General features: G+C 54.9%; 8 protein-coding genes across 8 annotated transcripts; 5 read left to right on the top strand and 3 right to left on the bottom strand.

Annotated features, from left to right (window-relative positions):
- Positions 1–603: 603 nt before the first annotated feature.
- B0I36DRAFT_432028 (serine hydroxymethyltransferase) lies at positions 604–3041 on the bottom strand. Its single transcript, XM_046162607.1, has 3 exons — positions 2702–3041; positions 2501–2551; positions 604–2396 (listed from the first exon to the last, which is right to left on the bottom strand). Exons 1-3 carry the CDS (start codon positions 2735–2737, stop codon positions 1044–1046), a joined length of 1440 nt encoding a protein of 479 aa, XP_046011469.1. The 5' UTR covers positions 2738–3041; the 3' UTR covers positions 604–1043.
- A 293-nt stretch (positions 3042–3334) lies between these two features.
- On the top strand, positions 3335–4358 carry B0I36DRAFT_129096 (uncharacterized protein). The gene has a single exon (XM_046148173.1). It carries the CDS (start codon positions 3389–3391, stop codon positions 4142–4144), a length of 756 nt encoding a protein of 251 aa, XP_046011470.1. The 5' UTR covers positions 3335–3388; the 3' UTR covers positions 4145–4358.
- Positions 4359–4573: 215 nt separating this feature from the next.
- On the bottom strand, positions 4574–8121 carry B0I36DRAFT_363759 (bromodomain-containing protein; the record flags this gene model as incomplete). The annotated part of the gene is made up of 3 exons (XM_046158867.1): positions 4574–5728; positions 5783–6939; positions 6999–8121. 3 exons carry the CDS (start codon positions 8119–8121, stop codon positions 4574–4576), a joined length of 3435 nt encoding a protein of 1144 aa, XP_046011471.1.
- Positions 8122–9247: 1126 nt separating this feature from the next.
- Positions 9248–10063, top strand: B0I36DRAFT_129105 (uncharacterized protein). Its single transcript, XM_046148174.1, has 2 exons — positions 9248–9303; positions 9409–10063. The coding sequence occupies exon 2, from the start codon at positions 9492–9494 to the stop codon at positions 9969–9971; it is 480 nt and encodes a 159-aa protein (XP_046011472.1). The 5' UTR covers positions 9248–9303; positions 9409–9491; the 3' UTR covers positions 9972–10063.
- B0I36DRAFT_129112 (uncharacterized protein) lies at positions 10064–11144 on the top strand. Its single transcript, XM_046148175.1, has 3 exons — positions 10064–10180; positions 10335–10954; positions 11019–11144. Exons 1-2 carry the CDS (start codon positions 10156–10158, stop codon positions 10910–10912), a joined length of 603 nt encoding a protein of 200 aa, XP_046011473.1. The 5' UTR covers positions 10064–10155; the 3' UTR covers positions 10913–10954; positions 11019–11144.
- A 360-nt stretch (positions 11145–11504) lies between these two features.
- B0I36DRAFT_432031 (putative glutamate decarboxylase) lies at positions 11505–14013 on the top strand. Its single transcript, XM_046162608.1, has 5 exons — positions 11505–11737; positions 11938–12219; positions 12325–12369; positions 12429–12535; positions 12596–14013. The coding sequence occupies exons 1-5, from the start codon at positions 11681–11683 to the stop codon at positions 13743–13745; spliced, it is 1641 nt and encodes a 546-aa protein (XP_046011474.1). The 5' UTR covers positions 11505–11680; the 3' UTR covers positions 13746–14013.
- A 6062-nt stretch (positions 14014–20075) lies between these two features.
- On the bottom strand, positions 20076–20590 carry B0I36DRAFT_350107 (uncharacterized protein; the record flags this gene model as incomplete). Its single annotated transcript, XM_046156856.1, has 2 exons — positions 20076–20370; positions 20469–20590. 2 exons carry the CDS (start codon positions 20588–20590, stop codon positions 20076–20078), a joined length of 417 nt encoding a protein of 138 aa, XP_046011475.1.
- A 3815-nt stretch (positions 20591–24405) lies between these two features.
- Positions 24406–25590, top strand: B0I36DRAFT_363763 (uncharacterized protein; the record flags this gene model as incomplete). The annotated part of the gene is made up of 2 exons (XM_046158868.1): positions 24406–24453; positions 24538–25590. 2 exons carry the CDS (start codon positions 24406–24408, stop codon positions 25588–25590), a joined length of 1101 nt encoding a protein of 366 aa, XP_046011476.1.
- Between the last annotated feature and the right edge of the window lie 573 nt (positions 25591–26163).

Raw genomic sequence — 26163 nt, forward strand, 5'->3', positions numbered from 1 at the left:
ATTCTTAATTTGTACAAAAGTCGATTCTCCGGGTTTCCTTTTCCTTTTGATTCCAGTGGTGGGCAACACAAAAAAATGGTGTAGATGAAAAAGCAATCTCCCGCAAGGGACTCAAGACGGCGTGGATAATGATAATGATGTTGTCGGTGATCAATAGAGAGCTGTCCCCAGCATCCCCCAAAGGACCTGGAAACGAGCCAATCCTGTACTGAATGCAAAGTGCCCGGCGTGAATTCGTGGCGTGGATGAGATGATCCCTGTAGCTACATGACACAAACTCTTGCCGCTCATGGCCACGGCAACACACGAAGCTCAACTGGCGCCTAATTGCCATCGTGTTAGTTGTCTACTTGGGCATGGATGAGAGAGAGAGAGAGAGAGAGCCTGGTACCACATAAGATCGGGCTTATACCAAGACCACACTAGAGTACAATAGTCCTGATACACCACGTCACATGAAAGTTCCCAAAGCCTGTTCTGGGGCACTCAACAGAGAGAATATTCTTAGGAAATTGTTGAACAACACAGACGTCTCCCGTCTCATCAGCCCCAATAATTGATGGAAGAGTTGTCACCCAAGTCGGTAGCATGTCAGAACAAAATTGGTACAGACAAATCCTTGTTGTCGTAGAATCTCTCAAAAGAGATGGATTTTGGCTATATATACAAAGTATTCCGAGAGCTCGGCCAAAGCCAGCAAGTCTCTCCATCGTCAAAAAGCTTCAAAAGCATCAACGCCTTTGTCATGTCCTACCCGCGTTGAAGCGAGTTTGTGAGGACCCCAAAAGACCCAAGGTGGCCAAAACCAGAGAGCTCCCCTTGGGTCGTACTACAGCAGTAATTGCAACGCCAGATGAATGCATGCAAAGGTATCTTTTTTCCCTCAAAATATTTTCCGTAATCTCTTCTGTAACACCTGCCCACATTACCATTTTCGTGGCAGGTTCATGGAAGTCATCCAATCAAGCACATATCCGTCGTGAGAAGAGTGAAGTTGATGCTCTTCTCGGATCATGGCTTGTTGCAACCATCGCTGGCGTCGCTTAGAGGCCAGCGTCAACTCTCCAGCCCTCGACGGGGAGGGGGAAGGTCAAGCACCACTCAGCAACCTCCTTCTTGAGGGCGTTGATCTTGGCAACCTCGCCGCTGGCAACCTTGGCGCGGAAGTCCTTGAGCTTGTTGGCCTCCTTGGGGAGCTCAGCCTGGACCTCCTTGCAGATCTTGATCGACTGGTCGATGTACTCGGCAACGCGCTCGAAGTCCTTCTCTCCGAAGCCACGGGAAGTCATGGCAGGGGTACCAATGCGGATACCGCAAGGGGTGAGGGCAGACTTGTCGCCGGGAATGGAGTTCTTGTTGCAGGCAATGTTGAAGTTCTCGAGGACGGCCTCGACACGGGCGCCGTCAAGAGCCTGGGGGCGGAGGTCGAGGAGGACCATGTGGGAGTCAGTGCCGTCGGAGACGAGCTTGTAGCCGAGCGCCTTGAACTTGTTCTCGAGAGCCTTGGCGTTGGCAACAACCTGCTGCTGGTAGGCCTTGAAGTCGGGGCTGGCGGCCTGCTTCAGGGCGACGGCCAGAGCAGTGATGGTGTGGTTGTGGGGACCACCCTGGTGGCCAGGGAAGACGGAGAAGTTGATGTTGTTCTCGAGGTCGTACATGATCTGCTTGCCGGTCTTGTCGGTGCTGCGGACGCCCTTGCGGAAGAAGATCATGGCACCACGGGGACCACGGAGAGACTTATGGGTGGTGGTGGTGACGACATCGGCGTAGTCGAAGGGAGTCTTGATGACGCCGGCGGCGATGAGGCCGGAGATGTGGGCCATGTCGACGACAAGGTAGGCACCGACAGAGTCGGCAATCTTGCGCATGCGGGCATAGTCGATCTCACGGCAGTACGCAGAGGTACCGGCAACGAGAACCTTGGGGCGGAAAAGCTGGGCGTTCTCCTCGAGTCTGTCGTAGTCGATGATGCCAGTGTCAATGTTGACGCGGTAGGGCATGGTCTCGAAGTAGACAGAGATGGCGGAGATCTTCTTGGCAGGGGTCTGGTAGCCGTGGGACAAGTGGCCGCCGTGGGGGAGGTCGAGACCCATCAAGCGGCTTCCCGGGGGCATGAGAGCCTGGTAGACCTGAAGGTTGGCAGGGCTGCCACTGAGGCACTGGACGTTGACACCCCACTTCTCGCTGTCGAGGTGGAAAGCCTCGAGGGCACGCTTCTGGCAGAGGAGCTCGATCTTGTCGATGTGCTCGTTGCCACCGTAGTAGCGGGCACCGGGGAGACCCTCGGAGTACTTGTTGGACATGGGCGAACCAAGGGCATCGAAGACAGCCCGCGAGGTAACGTTCTCGGAGGCAATCAAGATGATGGATTCGCGCTGGCGCTTGATCTCATCTTTCTGTAAACACGATCAAGGGCAGGAGTCAGTCGAGTATGTCGCTAAACGGGCTGGGGTAGCCTCAATGTCGTCGTGAAACTGAGCACGTCGGCAGAGATACGCACCATGATCTGAGCAACCTCGGGATCGGAATCAACAAGGGACTTCTCGAGCAACTGCAAAGGATGTTAGCATTCAGAGATCTAGAATGGGACGATGCCATCCAAGTCGTGAGCATTGACACAAGCTGGCAGAATCCATTCTTGTGGGAAACGGCCAGTGGCCTGAGGAGGGGCACAATGAAGGCATTGGAGGTGGCCACTTACGTCCTTGTGCTCCTGGGACAGCGCGTAGGAGGCCATTGTGAATGCTTGCGTGGTTTCTTGAGGAACAAGACTGTGGAAGAATGACACGCAGGATGATCTGGGGAAGAGATCCGGGTGAAGATGCTTGGGGAAAGGAGGAGAAGGAAGGAGAGGGAGGGGGGAGAGAGGATTGAGATGGGTGCGGTGGCTAGTGCTAAGTATTGTACCGAGTCGCTTCACCACGCTGGCGAGACAGCAGACGAGTGCTTGTGCTCCTGCCACCTGCACCTGCAGCTACACTTTTTTTTTTCTTCGCCTGGCCGTTGTCCCTTCCTCCCGCTCCAGTGATCCGCAGGCTGCTGGCGGAGGTGGTGGCGGGCAGTGGGGTCAGTCGTGGCCAATTGGGGCCGCTGTCGGTGTCCCAAGCGGGCTCTAAGCAGCTCGAGTTTGACTCAGGCTTGACTTGACTTGCCCGTGGTAGGGCTACAAAGAGTACCTGGAGGGATACATATCCCGGACGTGAGGGGCAGCCTGCGCCCTGCGGCCATTAGCTGCAGCTGCTGTGGGTGCCCTTTGACATGACTTGACATTGACTTGACTTTGACTTTAGTGTACATACGCGTACCCAGTAGAGGACCTCTCCAGTCCGGTTCTCGCTCACAAGGGCCACAAGGGTTTTCCTCCCCGCCACAGCAGCCCGCGCCAGGAATGCACAATGCAGAATGCAGGGCCCTCTGCCATTGGAGCACAGCCCCCGCCCGCCCCTGCCCCATTGTGCGTTGCTGCGCCGAAGCCGGCCCTCCTCCAGTGTCCACTTTGGACAACAACTCCAGCAAGCAAGCGATGGATGGATGGGATCCCCCAGGGCAGATCACCCGCCGTAGCATCCCAAACGCGCAAGGAATATCTCACATTGAAAAAGGAAGGGTCCTCCCCTTATCTGATGCAGAGCCGCATGCCCAGCCGAGATATCCCCGAGCATCGACTTCCCCTCCCAGCTTTCCGGGTCTTTCTCGGATTGCACCGTCTCGTCATCTGAAGCTTGCCCTTCACACTACAAACGTCCCCTTCCCATCAACGTGTCCCGAGGCGAGACTGTCTCACTTGGGCAAGAGGGCTCCAGCCACAGAAACACCGCCAGAGACAACAAGACAGCCCTGGACAGCTCTCAAGACAAACTCGGAGGTCTCCGGGCACCACCTGAATCGTTGGTCTGCATCGTTGTTGGATATCTCTATAGAGGTTTGGCTATTGATGGTATATAAGGTATATATAGATAGATATCGCACTTGTCGTAGGGGCAGGCAAAGGCCCACTCGACACGCAAACTCGCTGTTTCGTGTTTCTATTTTCTCCTCATCGTACCTCTGGCACATTTTTCTGTCGTGCTCTTATCCGAAACGGCTCTCTCCTGCAAACCTGCCCACCAAACTCCTCCAAATACTCCTCCCAATCGACAAATAGTTGCTCCTCCGCGCCTTAACCATCCCCTTCTCGCTGAACGTATATATTGTCTGAACAAAGAAGATCGAAGCGTGATGGGCTTTTACTTTTGCTGGTGCTCGAACTGCCCTCTCATCCATCACAAGCTTGATGGAGAATGCAGCGGCACCTGTGCGCCGCACCCTGGGATGCAAATGACCAAACATACAGTAAAACAGTCCAAATTGATCGCGTGCACCACCAACTCCGTCCTTCCCTAGAATGCTAGCTCTCGGCCAGTCTATTGGTGGTATTGTCGGATTGCATGCTGAGAAAAGGAAATCATAGACAGTATGTCATGAGAATGTGGTATGAATGCACGACTTCTGGCAGAAATCACCCGCAGGCAAACAACTGCCCACGTCGAATTGTAGTCCAGATGCCCGATCAGCCTTGACGGACGGCAATTCCCTACCGCTCCATGCTTTCGGGAGACATCATGCCAGTATCGTCCTTGTCGGTATGGCTCTGCATGCTTCCGAGGCGCTCCATCCCTGGCGCAGTGGGCAGGCTGATTCCGTTGACACCGCCCGCCCCAGACGTAATAAGCGTGGGCTTCTTGTCCTTTGCGCCGGGCTTCTCGGGACTCTTGTTGGCGGCCGCGGCTTGCGCCTCCAGCTTCTTCTTCTTCTTGTTGATGGCATTCTGTTCCTTCGGTGGCCGCTTCTGGGGGGAAACAATCTTGCCGGTGGCGCCAAGTCTTGGCCTGGGGCGGCGCTGTTTGACCGGAAGATCCTCGTCTTCAACCAGAGGTGAGTCGCCGTTGGCATGCAGCTTCGCAAGGAAGAAGTTCTTGACAAGACCAATCTGGCCTTGTATGTTCTCCTTGGTGACTGCCTCGAGTGGCGGCGGCTCCTCAAAGAGCTGCTCGTCGGTAGTTTCGCCAGTAGTCGGGTTCTGAGCTTGGTACTGGTTGCGGACACGAGACTGCAGGAGGTGCAATGGCACTGACAGAACACCGCCCAGCTCACCCGCAAGGCCAAGCTCCTTGAAACCAAAGAAGTCCTCCCCGATATCCTCGGCGAAATCGCCACCAACAAACTGGTCGCTGCCGTCGCGGAAATTGGCACCTTCCTGATTTGTTTCGTGAAGCGCTGGACGTAGCAGGTCACTCAAGTGCGCCTTCATGCGCTCGTGGATAACGCCAAGCTTGTTGCCCAGTCGTTCAACTTCGTCCTTGGCATAGCTTTCGAGTGCTTCGACCGAGTAGCCGTTCTCTGCGAGGGTGTGCAGAACAACCTCCTCGCCAGAGCAACGCGGCTGAGCTTTTGCTCCTCGTTTCGCGAAATCGGTCGACGGATCTTTCATCTCGACTTGGCTGAAGGCATTGAAAGAGCCCACAATCTTGCCAAAATAGTCCGTCGCGATATCTGTAATCGTGTCCAATGCTGACGGCTGCAGTTCCTCGAAACCGGCATGGTAAAATATCTTTGCAACCGAACGCTGCATAGCGGCCCTGCACACTTCTGGAGCCATGACCAGATCATCGCCAGATGTGACATGCGGGTCGACGTCAACCTCAACAAATGGCTCAGGGTTGTACTTGGGGAATTGATTCGCGTAGACCTGCGCTTGTCAGAAATTGAAAGTGTGTGCAAAAGATTCCCAAGCCTTGCTTACCTGAGTTTGCAGCTGCATCTGCTTGATGACGCTGATTTTAGAGCAGACCTTCCGGGTCTCCTGCATTTGTCGGAGGTTTGCGTCGAACCTTTGGGCAAGCCCGACCTTGGGTGCGGAGAAGTAGCCCGCAGGCATTTCACGCAAGTACTCCCCAAACTGGTTGATGACCTGGCCCTCGCCATCCTCGATCCACTGCAACTGGGGCGGGATGTCAGGGATCAAGCTCTGAGGCTGATAGTAGTCAGGAATGACCTTCTCCTCGCCCTCCTCCATGCCCTCAGCCAATGTCTCAGTGGCTTTCGCGCCTTGCCCCGATTGTCCAACGGATTCGGACTGCGAAGAGTCTTTGATGCCGAGTGCTTCGGCTTGTTGCAAGCTCTTCAAATAACGCCTCATCCCAGCCTTAGTGCGCAGAAGTGCTGGCTCGTCGACGTTCAGTTTGTTGCCGGCAAACAGTTGCTGCCGCTCGCGTGCAACCAATGCGCGGTCCTTCTTGGTGACCTGCTTCCAGATCTTGTACTCCTCATCCTCGTATACAGGCTGGGCCGCATTTGTCAGGGCTTGTCCAAGGGCCATGCCGTGGAGTGACGGCTCGTCAATGTCCATCGCGTCAACATTGCTGCCGGTCCCTGCAGTGCCATTAAGGCCGTTGGGGGTCATTGCGCCGATCGCAGGGCTGCCAAAACCATTGCTTCCATCCAAGTCCGAGCCTTCGCGGTGGGCCTTGGCAAGCAGTCCGTTCAGGGGTAATATTGGCTTCTGATCCGTCCCCGGCGTGTCTTCCTTTTGGTCCGAGGGTGCTTTCCGGGATTTGGTTCCTTTGGTCCCTCCTGTGATCCGACCTCGTGAGGACATGATAGGTTCGTCATCTGAATCATCTCCAGCATCGTCTTCACCACCGTTCTGTTTGCGGCGCTCTTCGGCCTCAACCTCGGCACGAGATCTAATCGTGAGCTCCGGAATGAGAGGGATGAGCTTCTCCGCCTCTTTGCGCATGCCATTAGCCATACGCCGTAGGGGGTGGTTGAGTTCCGCATTATATTTCAGACAGTTGTCCCAGATCAAGTTAAGGTCGGCGACAAAGTCTTGTTTCGATTTGTAGGTGAGAGACTTGAGCTTCTTGGTCATGGTGCCGAGGTCCATTGGTTGTTTGATAGCTGTTGTCGAGCACGTCAGTCACCTAGTGCATCCAACTTTCCGTGCCGTGCAAACTCACTGTGGTAGTAATCTGGCGCATCTCGCTTGTTCACTCTCTGAAGAAAGGGTGTGGAGAACTCAGTGTGCGCTTTGAGCTCAGTCAAGACCTTCTCGAGGGCTTCGTAAAGCTCCTCCTGGTTGACATTCTCTTCGCTAGCCCACTTGCTGCGATTCTTGCGGACCTCGTTCATTAGTGACCGCAATTCGGCATCTGACGCGCGCACCATGTCGCGCTTCATGTCGATTCGCGCAATTAGGTGCTTTAGAGTGAGGCTGGATGCGCCCAAGTTCGCACTACTGAGGGAGCCGTGGTGCTCTGCGGTTGTACCTTCCGCCGGCGCATTCGCGCTGTTCTTGTCCATCTCCGCCTGCAGCTGCTTCTCGGATTCTTCTAGTTGCTGCTGCTCCAGCATGGCGGTTCGGTCGTTTTCGAGCGTGTAAAAGAGCGTGTGGAACCCGCGTTTTGCGGCCTCCTCGGTGTCTTTGCGAGCATCCTCGAGTTGCTTCCGGGTTTCTTCTAGAGTCTTGGCGCGATCGTGCTGCTGTGACTGGGATTCTTGCGACGATCCATCCTTTGGCTTATCGGACGTCTTTTCTGGAGACGCCACAGAAGGCACAGGAGAGCTGCCGGACTTGGTGGGCGAAAGCAGACCTTTCGATGCTGTGGCCGCGCTTTTGTGCTTAAGAGGTGAGGCGTTGTGACCATCCGCGGCGTGGAGATTATCGCCAGAGACGCCTTCTTCATCATCGGAATCGTCGTCGCCATAGTCGTCTTCATCAATTACGCGCTTGACACGCTTTGCTGGTCGCTCTTCGATGGGCCGATGATCCGTGGTTGGGGGAGGCGAGACGCTGTGCGCGGACGGGAACGAGGGCTCCCAGTAAGCTTTTGTGTCGTGGTTGTAGGAACCATCGTCGCGGAACATGGAAGATATTCGGGCTTCGCTGCGGCGATATAGAGCCAGGAAATGGGCGCGTTGGCGACTGGCGTCATCGTCGGCATCAGGGGGGTCGGCTACTGCACCCATTGAAGCATCAAGGGGTGTCTGATCTTGCGCAGGACCATCACCAGAATAGTGGAATGACCGGCTGGCAATGCCCTGATGGTTGCCAGGCGTCTGCCATGCGGTTTGACCGTTCATGGCGGACGGGAGGCCGCGTTGGCTGGTTAGAGTGATGGTACTGTGGTAGGCGCCATGCGAAAGAATAAGGGGTCGCGTCAGGTGGGAAGTCGTGGTCGCCTCGCACTCAAAAGTACATCAATCGAACGAGCGTCGCGAGAGTAGATGGGGCGCGTGTTTTGAAGCCCGTGGAGATAATGATGGTGGCGTGGCGATGGATGGAAGTGATGCGATTTCGCGTGTCCTGCTGGGGTGAGGTCAGTTGAGCCACGCACAGGCCTTGTAGGTTGGTGGTCGGAAATGGAGCGCCGCACCTGGGTCAGCGATCGTGGTGGGGAGCGCCGCGAGGGCCTAGCGTGCAGTCCGCAACCCCATCGCCAGGGCAGTGACTTTGTTCGAGACGGCAATCTCGACAATTTCTACGTCGCTATTGGGCTTGTTAGATCATCATATTGCTTCGATGGTCGCTATACCAGTCTCAATTCACAGCCCACCTTGCGCATTGCCCGTGGCAGCGTTCGGGGTTTTCTGCCGCGCTGAGCGGCATCTGGCAATGTACATTCACGATGCGCACTGGAGCCCCTTTGGTCATTTGCGACAAGGGCCTGTGTCGCGTTTGAGCCGTGTTAAAATGAAGCAGGCAGCGCATCATGGCTGACATAGATGGCAATATTCATCATCACATTAGATTGGGCATGTTTGCCAGTCGCAATTGCTGAAATCGAGATGGTGGTCCAGATCTGTATAAGAAAGTAGGTACTTGAGTAGAATGTCGCCGGAAGATGCCTTCGTGCAGCACGCCGTCAAGGGTGTCGAGGTTTCCATAACCGGAAAAGTGCCATTTCGAGTCGATGACAAAGCGTCGAGCAGCCACCAAGTCACGTGCCAGGTACGGGTCTCAAGGTAAGCCTCAAGATGCGCGTGGGTGGCCCTCAAGGATTAACGACTGGACGGGCCAGCATGGGACCTGGCAGACCCATCGTGGAGACCACACTCCGTCCTTGTAATACAGCTTGCGGATTCCGGGGAAGTCTTCGCGAGGTCATGGCGGAATCTCGATACGTCTATCAAAATATCCTGACGTACAGCGAGCAGGCGGTTCCCTGCTGCATGGCCAGCTTGGACTCTGGTTGATTACTAGCAGCCGAAGCTACCCAGCTACGAACTGAGCATTTGTGGTCTCTCGAACATCAAGTTTCAAAGGTTGGGCAAGACCTTCCAAATTCCATTGAAATGGCGATGTCGTCATCAAGATCTGTCCATCGATGGAAGTTATCGGGTATGTGGGCTGATGTGTGAAACGAAAAGGTGACCAGAGATTGCCCTGATAGCGGTGGTAAGGGCAGAAGTCGGCTTGGACCGGGACAGAGAGAGCTGCAGATGGATGCCAGATGAGATGGCAGACCGCCTTCTTCTTGAACACGATGCCTTCCCCGTGTCTACGACCAGTGCGAGGCGCAGCGGATGGTGTAGAGAATGCAGGCAATCAATCGTGGGTGGTGGGGGCAGTGTTGCTTGGATCGTCCCGTGCAGGTGCTGGTGGCAGTGACGGTGCTGCGAAGCTTGCACAGCTCCCGAGCTTCGTGGCCCCTCCCAGGTCCAGCCACCACTTCCCCATGGTCCGATCCTGGCAAACCGGCACTTCCGCATTTCTTCCAGCACAGGCAACACGGACAGCTGGCTTCGCAGCAGGGGACTGCAGCATCACCGACTCGCGCATTCGAACACACTCCGACACGCCACCTCTTCCATTACACCGCTGGCGCCGTCCTTCGCAGTTGCCCTCAAGGCTTGCACCAAAGGCAACAGACTCTCTCGTCACAGGTTTCACGGCAGTAGACTCGGACCAGCTTGTTGGGGCAGTACCGTAATACATAACGAAGAGAGCAACCGGGACCTCATCTCCACATCGATCCGACTGTCCCGCGTCAACTCGAACCCAGACTCGAACTCGACCAAGTCTGCCCTGCTCGACTCCAAAGTTCGAACTTCTAGCTTTTCGTCCTTTCGCACGCCAATCGTCGTTCTCCGTGCTGCACATAGCTTCAAAGGAAAATGCGCATCCGTCTTCCCTTCGCGGGTAAGTCATGCCTCGATTACCTGCTATGCTAGAGTCTCTTCTTGGAGCAGGCTCTTGCGCCGAAGCTTTCGAAGCGTCCGATCTACAGGCCGGAGCGCACTCGCTGGTGGGCGCAATGTTTCGAAACCCGTCTAATTCAATTTTGTCTTTGCAGCTGTGTTTGTAAGCCTCTGCTTCCTCGCGGGATACGCCGGCCTCTCCACACTCCAGCTTGGAGCCTACGTAAACGACAAAGTCCTCCATGCCGCGACCTTCTTCATCCTCACCGTCGTCTTTTACTGGATCGTCGACACCAACCGCAGACGAACCCTCAACCTCACGCTAGTCGCGTGCACGCTCGGCCTCGGTGTCGGATCCGAGTTCGTCCAGGCTGCGATACCCAACGGCCGCGAGTTCGACCTCTACGACATCATCGCGAACATTGTGGGCAGTGCGGCTGGGCTGGCGCTGTGTACATGGTACCACATGCGGATGCTCGAGCGGAAGCGACAGAGCAGGTACCAGAGCGTGCCGGGGCAAGACATTACCGATGTTGAGCTCGGCGAGGGCGTGAATGGTCAAGAGGAAGGCATCACTATGGGGTCGTCAGGCTTGCGAGACAGAACCCTGGAGGAAGAGGTCGGCAATTGGGATGAGAACGGTCAGGATGCTTGGGATGAAGACGAGGAAGAAGAAGAGGAGGAGGAGGAGGAGGATAGCGAGGATGACAGAAAGGGAAAAGCACCCAAGTAAAGTCCTTGAGCGGCTACACATGTCACGCAGTAGCCATGGCATGTGAGCATCTGCCTTCACGTTATGTATGCTGCACGACCTGACGACGCTAAATGATAACCAAAAGCTCCGCGTACCATCGAGTATTTTCTCCTCGTGAAAGTTTCCAGGCTGTGCATCTCTATCCCTGTCTTGATGTATGGTCGGCCACCGATAGAATTGAATGAAAATTTGAAGCACGCTGTTCATGGCTGTCAAAGGGCGGCTGACGAAATTTGGTTCGATAGCTGCAATAGTGTCTGTTCTCGAGATTACTGAGCATTCACTTGGAGCTTCAGTCAGTATATGTCCTTTTGTTAAGAGCAACACGAGGAGATCTTGAGTAAAGAAACCCGCTCTACCAGCTTATTTTCCTTGTGGTTTATTTTTGGGCTGAAAACCTGTGTGAATTAGGTGAGGCTTCAGGACTGCTATCCCGCTCCTGTGCACCTAGACAATAACAGGGAATTAATTGCGAAAACGCCAAAGTACCTACCCATGCTAGCTAGAAGTCGTCATTGGTACTATAAGTACGTAATTCTGGACCCTGGAGAACGACAGACAAAATTAGCGCCCCCTCTCTAACCTCCGCGCGCCAGGTACCGAGTGTGTCATTGCCACCACCGAAAGTGGACTTTTTTTCTCGGCTGCATCAGAACCGATTTGCTGTTGGTACCGTCACGGCTTGGATGCCCACTTTCACAACTCTGTACGATGCAACGCACCGCAAGTTCGTCATAGATCCCAGTCATGGCTGCCGACGACCGCATACAGACGTCGCTGAGCAGGGCAGATGAGGCCCAAGATGTAAGCAGGCCGCGCAATTTCTTGCCGCGATATCGCTGTGGATTGGGCAGATCAAGTGGATTTGTAATTCCCCGCATGAGAACGCCGTGTATCAACTGGGCCACTTTCCATGGTGGGCGCGACATCATCGTGTTGTGTTTTTTTTTTTTTTTTTGGTTGGACTGCAATTCCATTTCTATTTAAACTAACAGAACCCGCAGCTCATCAACGCTGTCAGCAAACTGCTCATCGGCTTCATTCGCACAGCCGACGAATCCGCACCTAGCAGGGCTGAGGGCCGGCCCACGGATGCCGGAGAGCGCAACACGCTTGTACAGCTGCACAAGCCGAGTGAGCTGCTGGAGAAGTTGGCCTTCTCTCTTCCAACAGGGAATGGCGTGGGGAAGGATGGACTGCTGGAGACCATCGGCAGTGTGCTCGAGTACAGCGTGAACACCTGGGACCAGGGTTTCATGGACAAGCTGTACTCGAGTACGAATCCTGTAAGTCCTTTGCTTAGATTGACATGCTTATGGAGGGGGTTTTCCGCCATGAAAGGATCCTGCCATTTTCACGATCCTGTCATAAGCTGACTTCTGATTGTCCAGGTCGGAGTTGTCTCTGAGCTTGTTCTCGCAGTGCTCAACACAAATGTAAGTTTGGCTGAACTGCATCCCCGAGTCTTCAGAGAAGACTAACTCATCCCGACCAGGCTCATGTATACAACGTCTCCCCGACTCTGACGTTGATAGAGAAGACGACAGCCAGACAACTCGCCAAGTTGTTTGGATTCGAGGGACCTCGAGCAGGGGGCGTAACGTAAGCTCCGCCAGATCGTTTAAATGTCTGCGATCGACCTTGTACTGACGCAGTGCGCAGATGCCAAGGAGGAAGCTCATCAAACCTCACATCCCTGATCATTGCTCGCAACGCGCTCTACCCGGAGACCAAAGCCGGCGGCAACGTGGCAAGCGGCCAGCTCTTCGCCATCTTCACCAGCGCGCACGGGCACTACTCTGTCGAAAAGGCCGCGACGATAGCCGGCTTCGGGGCAGCTGCGGTGTTCAAAGTCCCCGTCGACGCCGAGGGCCGCATGGGCCCCGCGAGCCTGCGGGAGAAAGTCCTGGAGGCGAAGAGGCAGGGCAGGACACCGCTCTACGTCAACGCGACCGCGGGCACCACCGTGCTGGGCAGCTACGACCCCTTTGTCCTGATCGCGGCCGTATGCAGGGAGTTTGGCATGTGGCTGCACATTGACGGAAGCTGGGGAGGCTCGGCCATCTTCTCTGCAAAGTACCGCAGGCGGCTGGAGGGAACCAAGTACGCGGACAGCGTGACGGTCAACCCACACAAGATGATGAATGTGCCGTTGACCTGTTCGTTCCTGCTAACGAACGACCTCGCTGTTTTCAAAAAGGCCAACACGCTGCCTGCCGGGTACCTCTTCCATGGGGATGATGATGATGACGAGGAGGACGGAGGGTCAGAAGTGGAGCAGCAGGACACATACTGGGACCTGGCGGACTTGACCCTCCAGTGTGGCCGGCGCGCCGACAGCTTCAAGCTCGCCATGGCGTGGGTGTACTACGGCGCGGCTGGCTTTGAGCAGCAGGTCGACCATGCCTTTGAGATGGCGCAGTATCTAGCTGATCTCGTGAAAGCGGCGCCAGACTTCAGGCTCGTGTCGAGAGATCCGCCCCCTTGTCTGCAGGTCTGCTTTTACTATACCCCAGGCGGCGTGTTGTTGGGCGAGCGTCACGCAGATAATACAACCTCGGTAGCAACTGAGAGCAGCGATGAGCTGGAGAGGGCTAGCAAGGAGAACTCACGCCGCACCGCGGCCATGGTTAAGAAGCTCGTCTCGAGAGGTTTTATGATCGATTACGCTCCAGGGCCTTATGGTCAATTCTTTAGAGCGGTGGTCAATTGCCAGACGCTCAAGAGCACTGTCGACGGTTTGCTCAAGAGCCTGAGTGATATTGGGCCAGACGTCGTGGGGCAACAGGCCAACAGCGTCCCAACCCCTTGATAAGAGGCGAGAGACATAACTAGTATATACGGCTATTACAATAGATAAAGGCCAGACATCAAGCTAAATCTTTCGTCTGTCGTGTCACCCTCTGGTGGCTAGCCCGAAATATGCAAAGCAATTATTCCCGGGACGTGCCTCTGAACCCAGGTGGATCGTACTGCTCACAACTGAGAAAACGAGGCGAAGAGGGGACCAAGAGGCAAGAAGGAGGAGTTCCAGGTACTCAGAGCACTGCTGGTAATCTTGAAATCATGAAGAAATCTACAACCTAATTAAACGTCGTGTTGTTTCTTGCTGTTGAGAATGCTACGCAGGAAGTTCTGCGCTTTATAACCACTTTCTAGAAAATGTTCACGGCAGGAGTTCTGGTGAAGTCAAGTAGACAGGAGCAAGTCCTCGAATGACCGAACCATGACCATTGAGAGCCAAGAGGAAAGGACTTTGCTTAGAAACCTAGAACATCCACACGTACAGAATGAGATATGCGTACGACAAATGTGTTTCGATCATGTCTCTCCCGGCTCGCAATATTGCTCAGATATGGGATGGCCAGAGGTACAGAAACTTTTTTTACCATCATTATCAATTTGCGTGTGGACAGATTGTAACTGCTGATATACTTGGCTTATCACTGTGTTAGCTGGCAGAATAAACCAGAAGATTGAGTGGTTTTCAGATAAGCCAAGATCACAAAAGCCCCTCATGGATTATCCATGCCATACGAAGCACTGCAAAAGCTGAGGCACGGAGGATAAAACTCGGTAAACTATCCGTGATCACGACGTACACTGTTGACCTCATCGTTCGTTGGTCCCATTCAGTTCGGCGCAGAATTACAAACCACATCATAAGTCACCAACAACAAGTGGCCTTCGAAAGAAGATATAGATCTATAAAACATGAGAAACTTGACGAGATTATTCACTCGCACCTCCATCGTCTTATCGTCACACAGAGGATGACTTCTGACCTAATGGTCAATTTTGGATAACGTAATCCACAAGCGACCCGCCCATACAAGCGACCCGCCCACTTTCCTCTCTATTTCGTGCAAGCTATCTTTAATCCTATATTCCTCCACCAAAAATCATGCCACAGCAATCAAACGAAGGCGATATTATTCTAGCGCTAACCGCGCTTCAATCCGATCCAAAATTAAGCGTACGAAAGGCTGCGCAGATCTACAAAGTCCCTCGTACGACACTTCGCGACCGACGACGCGGTGTACAGCAAAAACGCGATACCCGACCACATAACCAGAACTTGACCTCGTACGAAGAGGACAGTATCGTACGATATATACTCGACCTAGATTCGCGATCGTTTCCGCCGCGGATAAGTGGTGTTCGAGAAATGGCGGATCGACTCCTCCGCGTACGCGACGCGCCACGCGTCGGAACGAACTGGGCCTCAAACTTCGTACGACGACGACCTGAGCTCCGTACGCGTTCAAATCGAAGAATTAACTACCAGAGGGTCCTCTGCGAGGATCCGGACGCGTATCACGCGTGGTTTAAGCTCGTACGAAATATAGTCGCGAAATACGGGATCCACGATGACGATATCTACAACTTCGACGAAACGGGCTTCGCGATGGGCAAAATCTCCGCCGAAACTGTTGTTACAACCTCCGATCGACGCGGGAGGCCAAGAGCCGTACAACAAGGGAATCAGGAATGGGTTACAGTAATCCAGGGTATCGCGTCGTACGGCTATTCAATCCCGCCATATATCATCTTCGCCGGGAAGGTCCACCTCGACTCCTGGACCGCGAATAGCCCCCTACCGCCCGACTGGGTAATCGCGCTTTCTGAAAACGGTTGGACGACGAACGAGAGAGGCCTAGAATGGGTAAAACACTTCGATTTCCATACAAAGAGTCGTACGAAGGGTGCCTACCGCCTCCTTATCCTCGACGGCCACGAGAGCCACCATTCCGTCGATTTCGAGCTCTACTGCAAAGAACAGAATATTGTTACCCTCTGTATGCCTGCTCATTCGTCGCATAAGCTCCAGCCTCTCGATGTTGGGTGTTTTGGACCTCTGAAACGGGCGTACGGTAAAGAAATCGAAGGTCTAATGCGGGCGCACGTAACCCACGTTTCAAAGGAGGACTTCCTCCCAGCCTTTTATAAGGCGTACGACACTGCAATGACCAAATCAAACATCCAGGCAGGCTTTAGAGCGACAGGCCTAGTACCGTACGACCCGGACTATGTAATTTCACAGCTAGATATAAAGCTTGGTACGCCGACACCACCAGGTTCTGCTGGACTACCACCCCCCTGGGTCTCAAAGACGCCGAATAACCCGATTGAGGCCGAATCGCAGACGGAGTATCTCAAAAATCGCATCGTACGACACCAGAATAGCTCACCGTCGTCTATAGTCGTAAGCCTTAAGCAGCTTCATAAAGGGATGGCGATGATGGCACACGAGCAGGACCTTATGCGCCATGATATCGCCGAACTTCGAGATGCAAACGACCGCCTCAGCCGCCGTCGTCGTACGAAAAGAAAGCAGCTACAGAAAGGAGGGTCCCTCACGATTGATCAGGCAAAGGATTTGAAGGCTCAAATCGATGCGACGCAGCAGTTAATGGCGGAAACGAGTCAGAATAGTGGTCGTACGAGGAGGCCCGAAACGCGCGCGCGACGATGTGGCGTCTGCGGCGAGCCTGGCCATAATGCTCGTACGTGTCAGAAAGTTGTATCTGCCTCTGAAGAAGGGGATTCCTCATAGTTTCAATTGATTTAAGGCGTTATGGTTAATTTGACTTATATATTATCATACGAGTGCGTAGAGGGTGGGCGGGTCGCTTGTGTGGGCGGGTCGCTTGTGGATTACGTTATCCGCGCGAATCAGCTCCACTAGGAGCGATCGACTTTGCGAACCCGACGAGAAAGACCAACAACCCGTCCGAATCTACCTTGCGAGCGTGGATCAACTCATCTTGGACCTTTCCTATTGTCTAATACAACTAGTTGACGATCTTCGCAGTTCAATGGATTTCGGCTTCGCCAGCACTGTTGTGTATGGAACAAACATGTTATAAGAATATCGTATTAAGGTGCATATCAACCTTACATCTCGGGGTGATTCCCCTTTTTGGATCTTCATGGGTCCTTTTGGATCTAATATATGATTTCAGTCTGACAGCATATAGGAATCTGCGGCGCAAGGTTCGTTGTGTATCGCAGTTCTTTTGCGCTGGCACACTACACGGAAGACTCCTGCGTGGCGCGTGTTCATGTCCACACGAGAGGAAACCCACACAGTCAGGTCGAAGAATAATATCACGGAGTCCGAGGCGGGTTATAGGGACTGTTATGCTTTCTCGCTTCGATCTGTATGCAACCTTACCCCACGATGAATCGTAGACCACCAGAAGCGCCCCCCCCCCCCCCAGTCCTGAGCTGCACCACCACACACACTCGCCAGGGATAGTCACAATAGTCCAGAGCGCATGGTGTTCGCTCCGTGGGGCCTTTTTTTTCCTGATTTGTTCTTGCATCCACAACTCAAGCGTAAACAAACAAGGCGAAAGGAAGGGGTGGTTTGACTTGAGCGGATTGCGATTCTCCTCGGGAGGAAGCTATGCGCGGTACAGCTGAATGCGGCGGGCGCGGCAGCCAGCCTGAGTCTTTTCGTGGGGAAAGGTCACGACTCGTGGGCCCTCGCAAATTATGTAACTTATTACACGGAAAGTCTCGCAAGGAAAGTCTCGTCCACCGGGTGAGGCAGGCATGAAGTATCCATGGCCTGATCGTTAGACTTTTTCATTTTTTGGTAGGGAGAATGGAAGAGTTACTACACCCCGTGTGTTGTGTGTTGTGTGTCGCGGTCGACGCCTTGCCACGGAGAGCTTGCTCCGCGGAGGAACGGGGAAAAGCAACTTCAAGCTGGAGAGCTTGTTTTTAAGATTACCAAAAGGGGGGAGGAAGACACTGCGTGCGTGCGTCGTGCGGGACGGCAGGTGTGCCTGGCTGAACCCCTCTGCCGTGATCTACAATCTAGTGGTGGTACTTTCGTGCAAAGCAAGCTGGGACAAGGCCGCGAAGCAACAAGTGCGCCTGACGATCGAATTACTGGCACAACACTAGCAAGTTTCGACCACAAGGGGAGCGGGATCGGTCGGATGCACTGCGCACACTGCCCCGGTAGACGGAGACGGTGACAAGGACCCTTGCCCCCACCATTATCTACAAGACACATGCAAGCACACCGCTGGCCGTTTGCGATCACAGATCTCTGCGGAGACAAGAATCCGCATGGCCGGCGTCTGACCGGTGCACAGGGGGCCCGCGCTGAGACGCAGAGTGCCTGAATCACAACCCTTGGGCCCAAGACATAGCCAGCAGTGAGAATGTGTGACTCGGAGGATGTGGCCCGGCTTGTTCTGAAGCCATCGGATCTGGGCCGTGGGAAGCAAGGTGGGCCGGCGATGTTCTTCTCTACAATGGCTGTTCCGGTCCCAAATATATGCTAATTTGTCATCGGCTGCCAATGAACATGCTCCAAAGACTCATCATTTGAACACCTTTGGTTGTGATCAAAGAAGCTGTGCACGTCAGATGCTGCCCCGCAGAGCGAAAGCAGACATCGACGGTCTTGATGGGTATGGCCTGCGATTCCTCCTTCCTCGCTGCCGAGTTGCTGGAAACTCATGTGCAAGGTTCTGATGGGTTCTGCTGGCGATGTTCTCCCGTGTGCTAATGCACAAACTAACGGGCTGTGACGATGGTCCAACATAATCCATGCTTCAATTACCAGGCACGTGGGAGCGGGAGGAAAAAAGGCGAGGGTTTTGGGTACGCCACTTGCATAATGCCTCTGTGGGAGCCACGAATGGCGTCATAGTGTGTTGCACATTGATCTGTGGCCGGACTTAAGCAATCTCCTGACTGTGTGCCCTGTGCCCAAGCGCGGCAGTGGGTGAGATCTCCCGAAATATACGTAATCACCACAGCGCTCTCTCGATTGAGACCTTGTGGTAAGGCGCGCGAGGATACACCTCGGCCTGGACCGTGGTGTAAGCTGGAGGGAGAACCGAGAACTGGTGCTGCGCACATCGAAAAGATGGCATGGATATCTGCGTTGCATCCACAGGCACGGACGGTGCGATCATGTTCTCATCCGGTGTGGCGAGCACCCCATGGAGCAAATAGAGCTGGCGATCATTTCCGATCGATCGGAAATCTCAGTAGCAACGTGCCGGCAGGGGCTTCCCGCCTGGGGCGGCAATGATCTACAGAAACGTAGATACGCCAAGCATTCCTGTTCGACCTGCCCGCCCTCGTCTTCTTCTGGTGAGACTCTGGGGTCTGGCATCACCGCAGAGCTAAACGCCGGAGTGACAAATATTCAATATTGCTTGGGTGGTAAACGTACGGGACGAGGGCAAGGCAAGACCGCCAGGGCCCCAAGCTCTGGAACAGGGTGGGGGAAAGGATATTGCCTCAGGGGAGTAAGTAAGAAGGAACATGCCGGGCCGAGTCGATCGATCGATCCATCTGAAGTACAGCCGTGGCCTTTTCTTCCGGATGGACCCTGATTCTTATCGTCTGCCTAATACAGCTGAGCTAGCTCTTGCTGAATCAGAGATCGCGTAGATGACCAATGCTTGGCTCCTGGTACAATCGTCATGCTGCACCAGTAACGTGGCCGCGCGGCTCACCCATTGCGTTGTGACGAAATCGTTACCGGGGGAAAGCCCCGATTACTAACCACCTCCCTGATCTCCCATCCGCGACTGTTACCTGGTATCGTGGCGAGGCTCGACCATACTACCGAGCTTTTTTAGCGGGCCGGAAGCAAGGGCACAAAAATAGAGATTGAGGAGATGGCGGGTGTTGCCGTGACCCTGATCATGAACCCGACGACCTGGATCATGCCAGTAGTTGTTGCAGATCTCATCGTGCTTTAGATCGGAACCGGGCGCCAGGCTGAAAAAAGAAGGATTCTGGCTGACTTGCCGGCCAAGAAGGACACCAGGGAGGGCTTGACTGCATAGAAATTGTGGTAACCTGACAGCATGCGCACAAGATGTTGTCATAGGACCTCACTGAGCTCATAGTTCGCTGGCGAGGGTCGTCGATCATCACTACCAGGTCTTCATACCCCGAGCAATAAAATTGGCGTCTTGTCATATGGCCTTCGGTTGCCCGAAACGATGAATCAAGGCCGAAGACTACTTGAGCAGAGAGGATCGCTGCAAATGCGCTTTTTGGAGAGCGCTGTTTTTCACCAGAGTGCCGCAAATGTCCGCATGACCCAGAGGCCACCTGAACTGCTGGAAGTGTGCAAATTGGGAATCGGTCGAGGCTTCTATCGATGAACTTGGCCCTGCAAAAGCGTGGCGAGGCAACCACCACCCGGAGTTTTATCCGCAAAGGCTGTGCCAATGCGAGCTGGTCCTACAAGGAATGCGAGTCCTGGCCTGCACCCGAGCTTGGGCGTGCCAAAAGCTACCTTGAGGTTTGGAAGTGAGAAAGGCACTTTTGTTGGCGCACCTGCAGGGTCTCTCTCCAACATGTTTTTCGCCACCCACCAACAGTCATGGGCAGGAATGGGGAACCTTGGAGTTGTGAGCGGACTGCCCTCCAGAGCTGCGCTGGCAGGGCTATGTGGATGAGTGACGAGTGACGAGAGAATGGGACAAGAATGGGACAAGAATTGGATTGGCCAAACTCACCAGGAATTCCAGCCGACTTTGCTTACTTGCTGGCTCGAGGTGGCGATGGCACAGGACGGGACTCTGAGAAGGTGGGAGGGGCGAGGAGCAATAGCACTGGCTGGCCGGTGGGAGATTTGGAGAATGCCATGGGCAGCCAAGATGGCATTTTGGCCGCAACGGCGCGTCGCTGCCTTAGCGGACTTCTAAGTTAGCTGGCGATCATTACCCCGCTCCCTCGCTCGCGCTCTCTCGCGTCTACACGCAGTCCCAGGGCAGGAGCGTCTTCCGAGGTTGTCCATCGTACATTGCAGATCGGCCTGCATGCCCGTGCCCTCTACAAGGGCCCAGCAATTTACATCTCAACCACGTTCCGTCTTGCCAGGACCATCTTTTCTCCTGCCCACGGCGATGACCACGACATATGTTTCCTAGAACTCTGTCATGGCTCGCCGTTCGCCCGATGATGCACCAGCCGAAGAATTTCGTGAGCATCCCACGGCACTTGCCAGCGACCCGATGAGCCGGGGCTGCCATCGACTAATCCTGCACCACACCACCCAGCCTGCCAAGTGACAAACTCAAATCGCATCGCCCCAGCCTATGCCGCCGGAGGCAAGTCTTGATCGCGACCGCTGCCGCATAGAGCATAGTTGATGCGGGGAGTAGCTGTGTGGTCAGTGTGAGTGTGGGATGAAGCGTGACTGACAGCGACTGCTGCCACAGAGCAGGGCAGCCCGTTCCACCCTGTGCTACCTCCTAGCCCTCGCGCCCGCCTGGTGCTCTCTCACATCTGAGCCAATGTGCTGGATGCGTGGACAGATCCACCACCACTTCCGGAGCAAGTGTTCCCGCTGCGGGCCAGCGCCTGCAGGTGCCGTTGTCAAAAAGCGTGCCCAGCTCGCCCTGGTCATACAGGCACCTGTCAAGGAAGCCGAGCCCTGGAGTCATCGAGATTTGTGACATCAGTTGAACTCGCAACGACGTCCCTTGCTAATAACGTGTATTGACTGACTGGCACGGCTCCAAGGCGCGTCTCGGTTCCACCTTTAGTTCGAGCAGAGTCCACGACGGAGCTTTCGGTCCTGAGCTCCCCCACCTACTGTTGTTCTCGTTGCTTGCAGCCAGCCGGCCGCGGTTCTCTTCAATCCGTCTTAATATTCACAGCCAAGTGAGTGTTGACTGCGGCGATAACGAGTGTGATGCCACAGCTATTCCGTGAGAACATTTATTTTCAGATGCTGTCCGTTGGAGTCCATTCCATACTATAGTAGTAGCCGGGCATTCCCAATCTCGCCAGAATAAGCAGCCCTGTGCTGCAGGTGCATTCGGCTACCCTCTGATTGGTCGTTCACCATGCTTTGTGCCAGCCAGCTCTCGGGTCCCAAGTGCATCACGCATTTCCAAGGTTGGTTGCGGTACTCCAGGCCATGCAACAGCAGGAGTGAGCAACTAGCCCACGAGCCAAGGTTTGCTCGTTGCTTTGGCACATCTGCAGTGTCGAACCAAAAAAAGAAAAAAAAAAGGGGCAAAAAAAGACACAAGCACCTTACCAGCCCCGTCCTCCTTCACTCTAATATTGCTTCGCACCACAACAGCCGTATGGCCCAAAAGGAGAGAGAGATTGGGAAAAGAGCCATCGCCTCGGCAATGCCACATTCCTCGGAGCTGTTGTTACCAGCGGACAATCCCAGTCCCCGACTTCGACAGGTGAAAGCTGCTCCCCCCCTGCCTCCCCAGACCCCGGCGCCCGGCCACTTTTCGCCGACGACAAGCTACCACATGGCATGCCCAGGGTCAGGATCGGCTGTGAAGCGACCATCGTCGATTCCCACGAGCCCGATCAGGAGCTTGGCTGTCGCGAAGCAGGCGGGGGCGGGATGCTGAGCGGGGCGTTACCAGGCTGGCCTGCTCTGCTTTTTGACTGTGACTTGTACCCGAGCGATGCAAAGCGTTGTAGGACACGCACAGCACAGCACAGCCCAGGCATGCAACGGCATCGATATGCATTCAATTGAGCATAGAATCCGATGCAGAGCCAGTTTCTAACGAATGTTGCAGCGTGTGCACACCATTACGATTGTTCAACAACTCAGACACAGCACTGGGGAATCCTTTGACAAAGGCGTCGATTGCGCAGATAGCACGACAGGCAGCCAACAAAATCCCCTGCCACGGGAAACCCTGGAAATCCCCCCCATCGCCGGCGCAGGGAACATTCAGCCGATGCAGGGTCGACCACTCTGACGGATCGACGCTTGCTGGCTCGCACAGAAGAAAAAAAACTTTAAGAGGGGGGGCTCTAATGGAGATCGCCTTGGGCGGAGCTGTGCTTCCAACATCACGATCACCCCTGGAGACCTGCGCTTTCGGGGTCGTCTTGGCTCGGACGGGCGCAGGAGGGGCAGGCCGAGAGATCGGGCGACGGCATCGTGGATAGCACCCGGCATTGTCTGCTCAGGGAGCCAGAAGTCTGTCTACGTATTGACCTGGTGTAGTGGCCCTCTTGGCCGAGCCTCCAGCTAGCTGGGCAACGCGACTATCAACGGACAACGTATTGCAGGGTCGAACGATGAGGCAACATGCGCCAGTAGAGATAGGCTTGCTTACAGCAAGCGGCCTGGCCTCATTGCCAATGGCAAAGTTCAGAAAGCAACAGTGCCAGTCGCCCAGGCGACGGCAGCGGCGCAACCTCGCCTTGTCTTGACACCAGCCTGGCGGCCTGGCGGGCAGACATGGCTTTTGCTCGCGGCCGGAGTACAGGCACATCGCCGCACGAGGACGGCGGGTGGCTGAGCTGTGGCCTTTGTGAGGGACATTGCACATCCCTATGCAGTCTCAGATGGAGGCGCGATGGCGCTGATTGGGCAGCAGGCACGATGATCGAGATCGATCGGTGCTCACAGCGGAGTGGGGGGCCAGCCATGTCTGGTCTTGTCACATTGCCATCACTCTTACGGCAGGGGCAGGATAGGATCCCCGGGCCCTTGGGAATGAATCCAAAGCACTTGGCTGCTCGCAGCCTAGCACGCGGGCCGCGGCGCACTCTCCACCCGCCCGCTTGCCCCCTCAGTGAGCGAGTGACTGACCTGGACGCTCGGCCAATCCAGCTGCCCGCAGGCAGGCGGCGCTAGGGGCTGATGCTGCTTCCGCGATTGTCCCTGAGAACCTCGATCTGGCTGCCCGCCGGCGGCCTGCCTGTTGCAGCGCAACCTGCCTCTTGCGCCAGGCCCATCGTCGCTGGCGCCCGCACTATGCCCGCCCTCGTCCCCGATCCTGCCGGGCCTGCTGGGGCGTGGCGCATGCATGGGTGCATGTGTGTGTGTCTCTCTCTCTTATGTGTATGGATGTACACATGGCAGGTAGGGCAGGGTGTCGGCCATCGTCGTGGCTGCGTGGGCCCATCCATCTACAGAGTGTTTGGCCGGCCTTCCCCCAAGGTTTCCAGGCGGGTGTTGTATGCCCCCGGAGATGTCTATTGTCGGTAGTATATAACCTTTTCTACCCCCCTCTTTCGCCCGGCCGGAGGATGGTCTGGATCCTGCCTCCCCCATCATTCCAGCTGTTTCCGTTTCTAGACGCAAACACCTGGCTCTGATATCACACGCACCTGCCACCACAACACCAACAGCACCAACCACCCCTGCAACCAGACCAACTTTACTAGCGACCACCACCTCCTCCGACATCATCAATCAGACCGCTTCGCATACTCGAGGCAGCAGTAACCACACAAGGACTCGAACCACTGACAAACGACCTTTGTCGGCTTGAACCCGTACTCTGAAGCTGAACCGAAAGTCACATCGAGAAGCCTGCAAACGGTTTATGCCAGCGTCCTGTCACTTGCGGGAGACGTCCGTTCACAACATACCTGATCCTAATCCGACCAACTCACGAAGAGCGGCTTGTATCATCAGCTGTCTCGCAACCTAATAAAAACGGTCTTCAATGCCGAAACGTTCTCTCGACACCACAGACACCATGTCTTCTACCCCCGCAGCCAGGCGACCTCCTATGAAGGCTCAGAAGGTTGGTCTTGATCCTGACGCCCTGACTTACACGGGCTCCCCCGGCAACAACTGGATATGTACTAATTTCATCACGCAATCCTAGACTGAGCGATCCCATGAAGAGAACCAAGAGCGCGCCTACATCGCCGCGTCCCGCCGAGCAGATCGCAGCCTTGAGGCGCGTGTCCAGTCAGCGAGGATGGCTTCTGAAATCCACCGCCGACGAACCGGGCGTGGTCTCAAAGTCACCGAGGAAATCGTTCTCAAGGAGGAGATGTACGAAGAGGAGGATGACGATCTGCCCAGGCAGTACAGATACCTTACCGCCCACCTTCAGACAGGTTCCTCAGACATGAACTCTCGCGTCAATGCCTACATTACTACACAAGCTGCCATGGCCACAATGGCCCGCTACAACGAGATCAACAAACTGTTCAATGAGTCGTTCCCCAGCGCCCAGAGCATGCAGCAGCGCTACGACCAGTCCGTATACGCTGCTCCGATCATGAGGACAGGTTCCGTTTCGGCAGCACCGGCCCAAGGTCAAACTTCCCCATTGCCCATGTCGCCAACCACGAAGAAGCGATCCTACTCGGAACACTCGCAGCCAGCAGAGACACCACAGACTCTTCTGACTTCGCCTGCCACAGCGTCCATCTCGTCCCCACCGGCACTCACGCCCAACTCCGCTGGTAGCGAGTTCGCTGATGCGAAGTCCCCAGTGCAGCAAGGATCGTTTATACGTCCTCCGCGGCTAGACACCCAGCTTGTCGCACAACCTGCGGTCCCATCGTCCGTCTTCACATCCGAGCTTCCCAACGAGATCAAGATGATGGGTAATTTCGACCTCGCCGATCCGATGGCCATGCAGTTCTTTGGTGGAACTAGTGACGCGTGGCTCAACATGTTTGGTCAACAGGCAGACGACACTTTCAAATTTGGCTCCTCAGCGACTGCTGGCCATGTCAATGGCGAGCTGACTGCATTCTCTCCGGCAGAGTTGGACCACCCGCTAGAGGACGATGCACCCATATTCTCACCTGTTGATGGTCATTTTGCCCAGCGTGACTTTGGACTCGACAGTCTGAGCCGTCTTGGCACTCCTGCTGGCGGGGACAACTGGGAGAGCTTTGTCGATTTTGGCTCCGAGCGATGAGCTGTTTGCTTTTCTTCAGCGTGTTCTGCGAGTGTACTCTCGCACATTTCCTAATTTCTTTTCCGACATCTACATGAAGATTACGGCGCACTCGATACCCACTCATGCTTTGCACTTGTCACCTTTTAGGGTCTTGCATTGGTTCATGGCATGAACCTGGGTTTGTTTCTTTTGCGAAAATTTACAACGGCGCCTGGTGTTGATTTTACGACATACACGACCCCACGTCCACGAACAGAGCTCGTTCAAAGAGATCTGAGGCTGCGCTCGGATAGCACCGGCACTAATTGCCACGACGCGCGCCTTTTGGCTTTGCCCAAATGAAAAGCCACTGCCTGTGCGCCATCGCTGTGTATTAGCCACGCGGGTGCCAGGCAAACCCCTCCCAAAATACGGTTCCCACGTCTCACTTGTCACCACTCCGCTCAACCTCAACCTACCTTGACGTCGGACTTTCAGGTCCGAAGTCTTGACAGGTGGCACACCGTCAGCCACGCAGCCAGCTGCTACTCGCAACTGATCAGCATCGTCACCCTGAGAAACCAGGGAGAGATGCCGTTGCTGCCTCCACCC

Source organism: Microdochium trichocladiopsis (genome assembly GCF_020744255.1).
Source record: "Microdochium trichocladiopsis strain MPI-CAGE-CH-0230 chromosome Unknown B0I36scaffold_6, whole genome shotgun sequence".
Lineage (NCBI taxonomy): Eukaryota > Fungi > Ascomycota > Sordariomycetes > Xylariales > Microdochiaceae > Microdochium > Microdochium trichocladiopsis.

Coding starts and splice junctions, on each gene's coding strand:
- B0I36DRAFT_432028 (XM_046162607.1), bottom strand. CDS start 2,737: ATGGCCTCCTACGCGCTGTCCCAGGAGCACAAGGAC. Junction 2,552..2,701: donor TGTCCCAGGAGCACAAGGAC/GTAAGTGGCCAC, acceptor CATCCTTTGCAG/TTGCTCGAGAAGTCCCTTGT. Junction 2,397..2,500: donor CCGAGGTTGCTCAGATCATG/GTGCGTATCTCT, acceptor TCGTGTTTACAG/AAAGATGAGATCAAGCGCCA.
- B0I36DRAFT_129096 (XM_046148173.1), top strand. CDS start 3,389: ATGCACAATGCAGAATGCAGGGCCCTCTGCCATTGGAGCACAGCCCCC.
- B0I36DRAFT_129105 (XM_046148174.1), top strand. CDS start 9,492: ATGAGATGGCAGACCGCCTTCTTCTTGAACACGATGCCTTCCCCGTGT.
- B0I36DRAFT_129112 (XM_046148175.1), top strand. CDS start 10,156: ATGCGCATCCGTCTTCCCTTCGCGG. Junction 10,181..10,334: donor CATCCGTCTTCCCTTCGCGG/GTAAGTCATGCC, acceptor TTGTCTTTGCAG/CTGTGTTTGTAAGCCTCTGC.
- B0I36DRAFT_432031 (XM_046162608.1), top strand. CDS start 11,681: ATGGCTGCCGACGACCGCATACAGACGTCGCTGAGCAGGGCAGATGAG. Junction 12,370..12,428: donor TCGCAGTGCTCAACACAAAT/GTAAGTTTGGCT, acceptor CATCCCGACCAG/GCTCATGTATACAACGTCTC. Junction 12,536..12,595: donor CCTCGAGCAGGGGGCGTAAC/GTAAGCTCCGCC, acceptor CGCAGTGCGCAG/ATGCCAAGGAGGAAGCTCAT.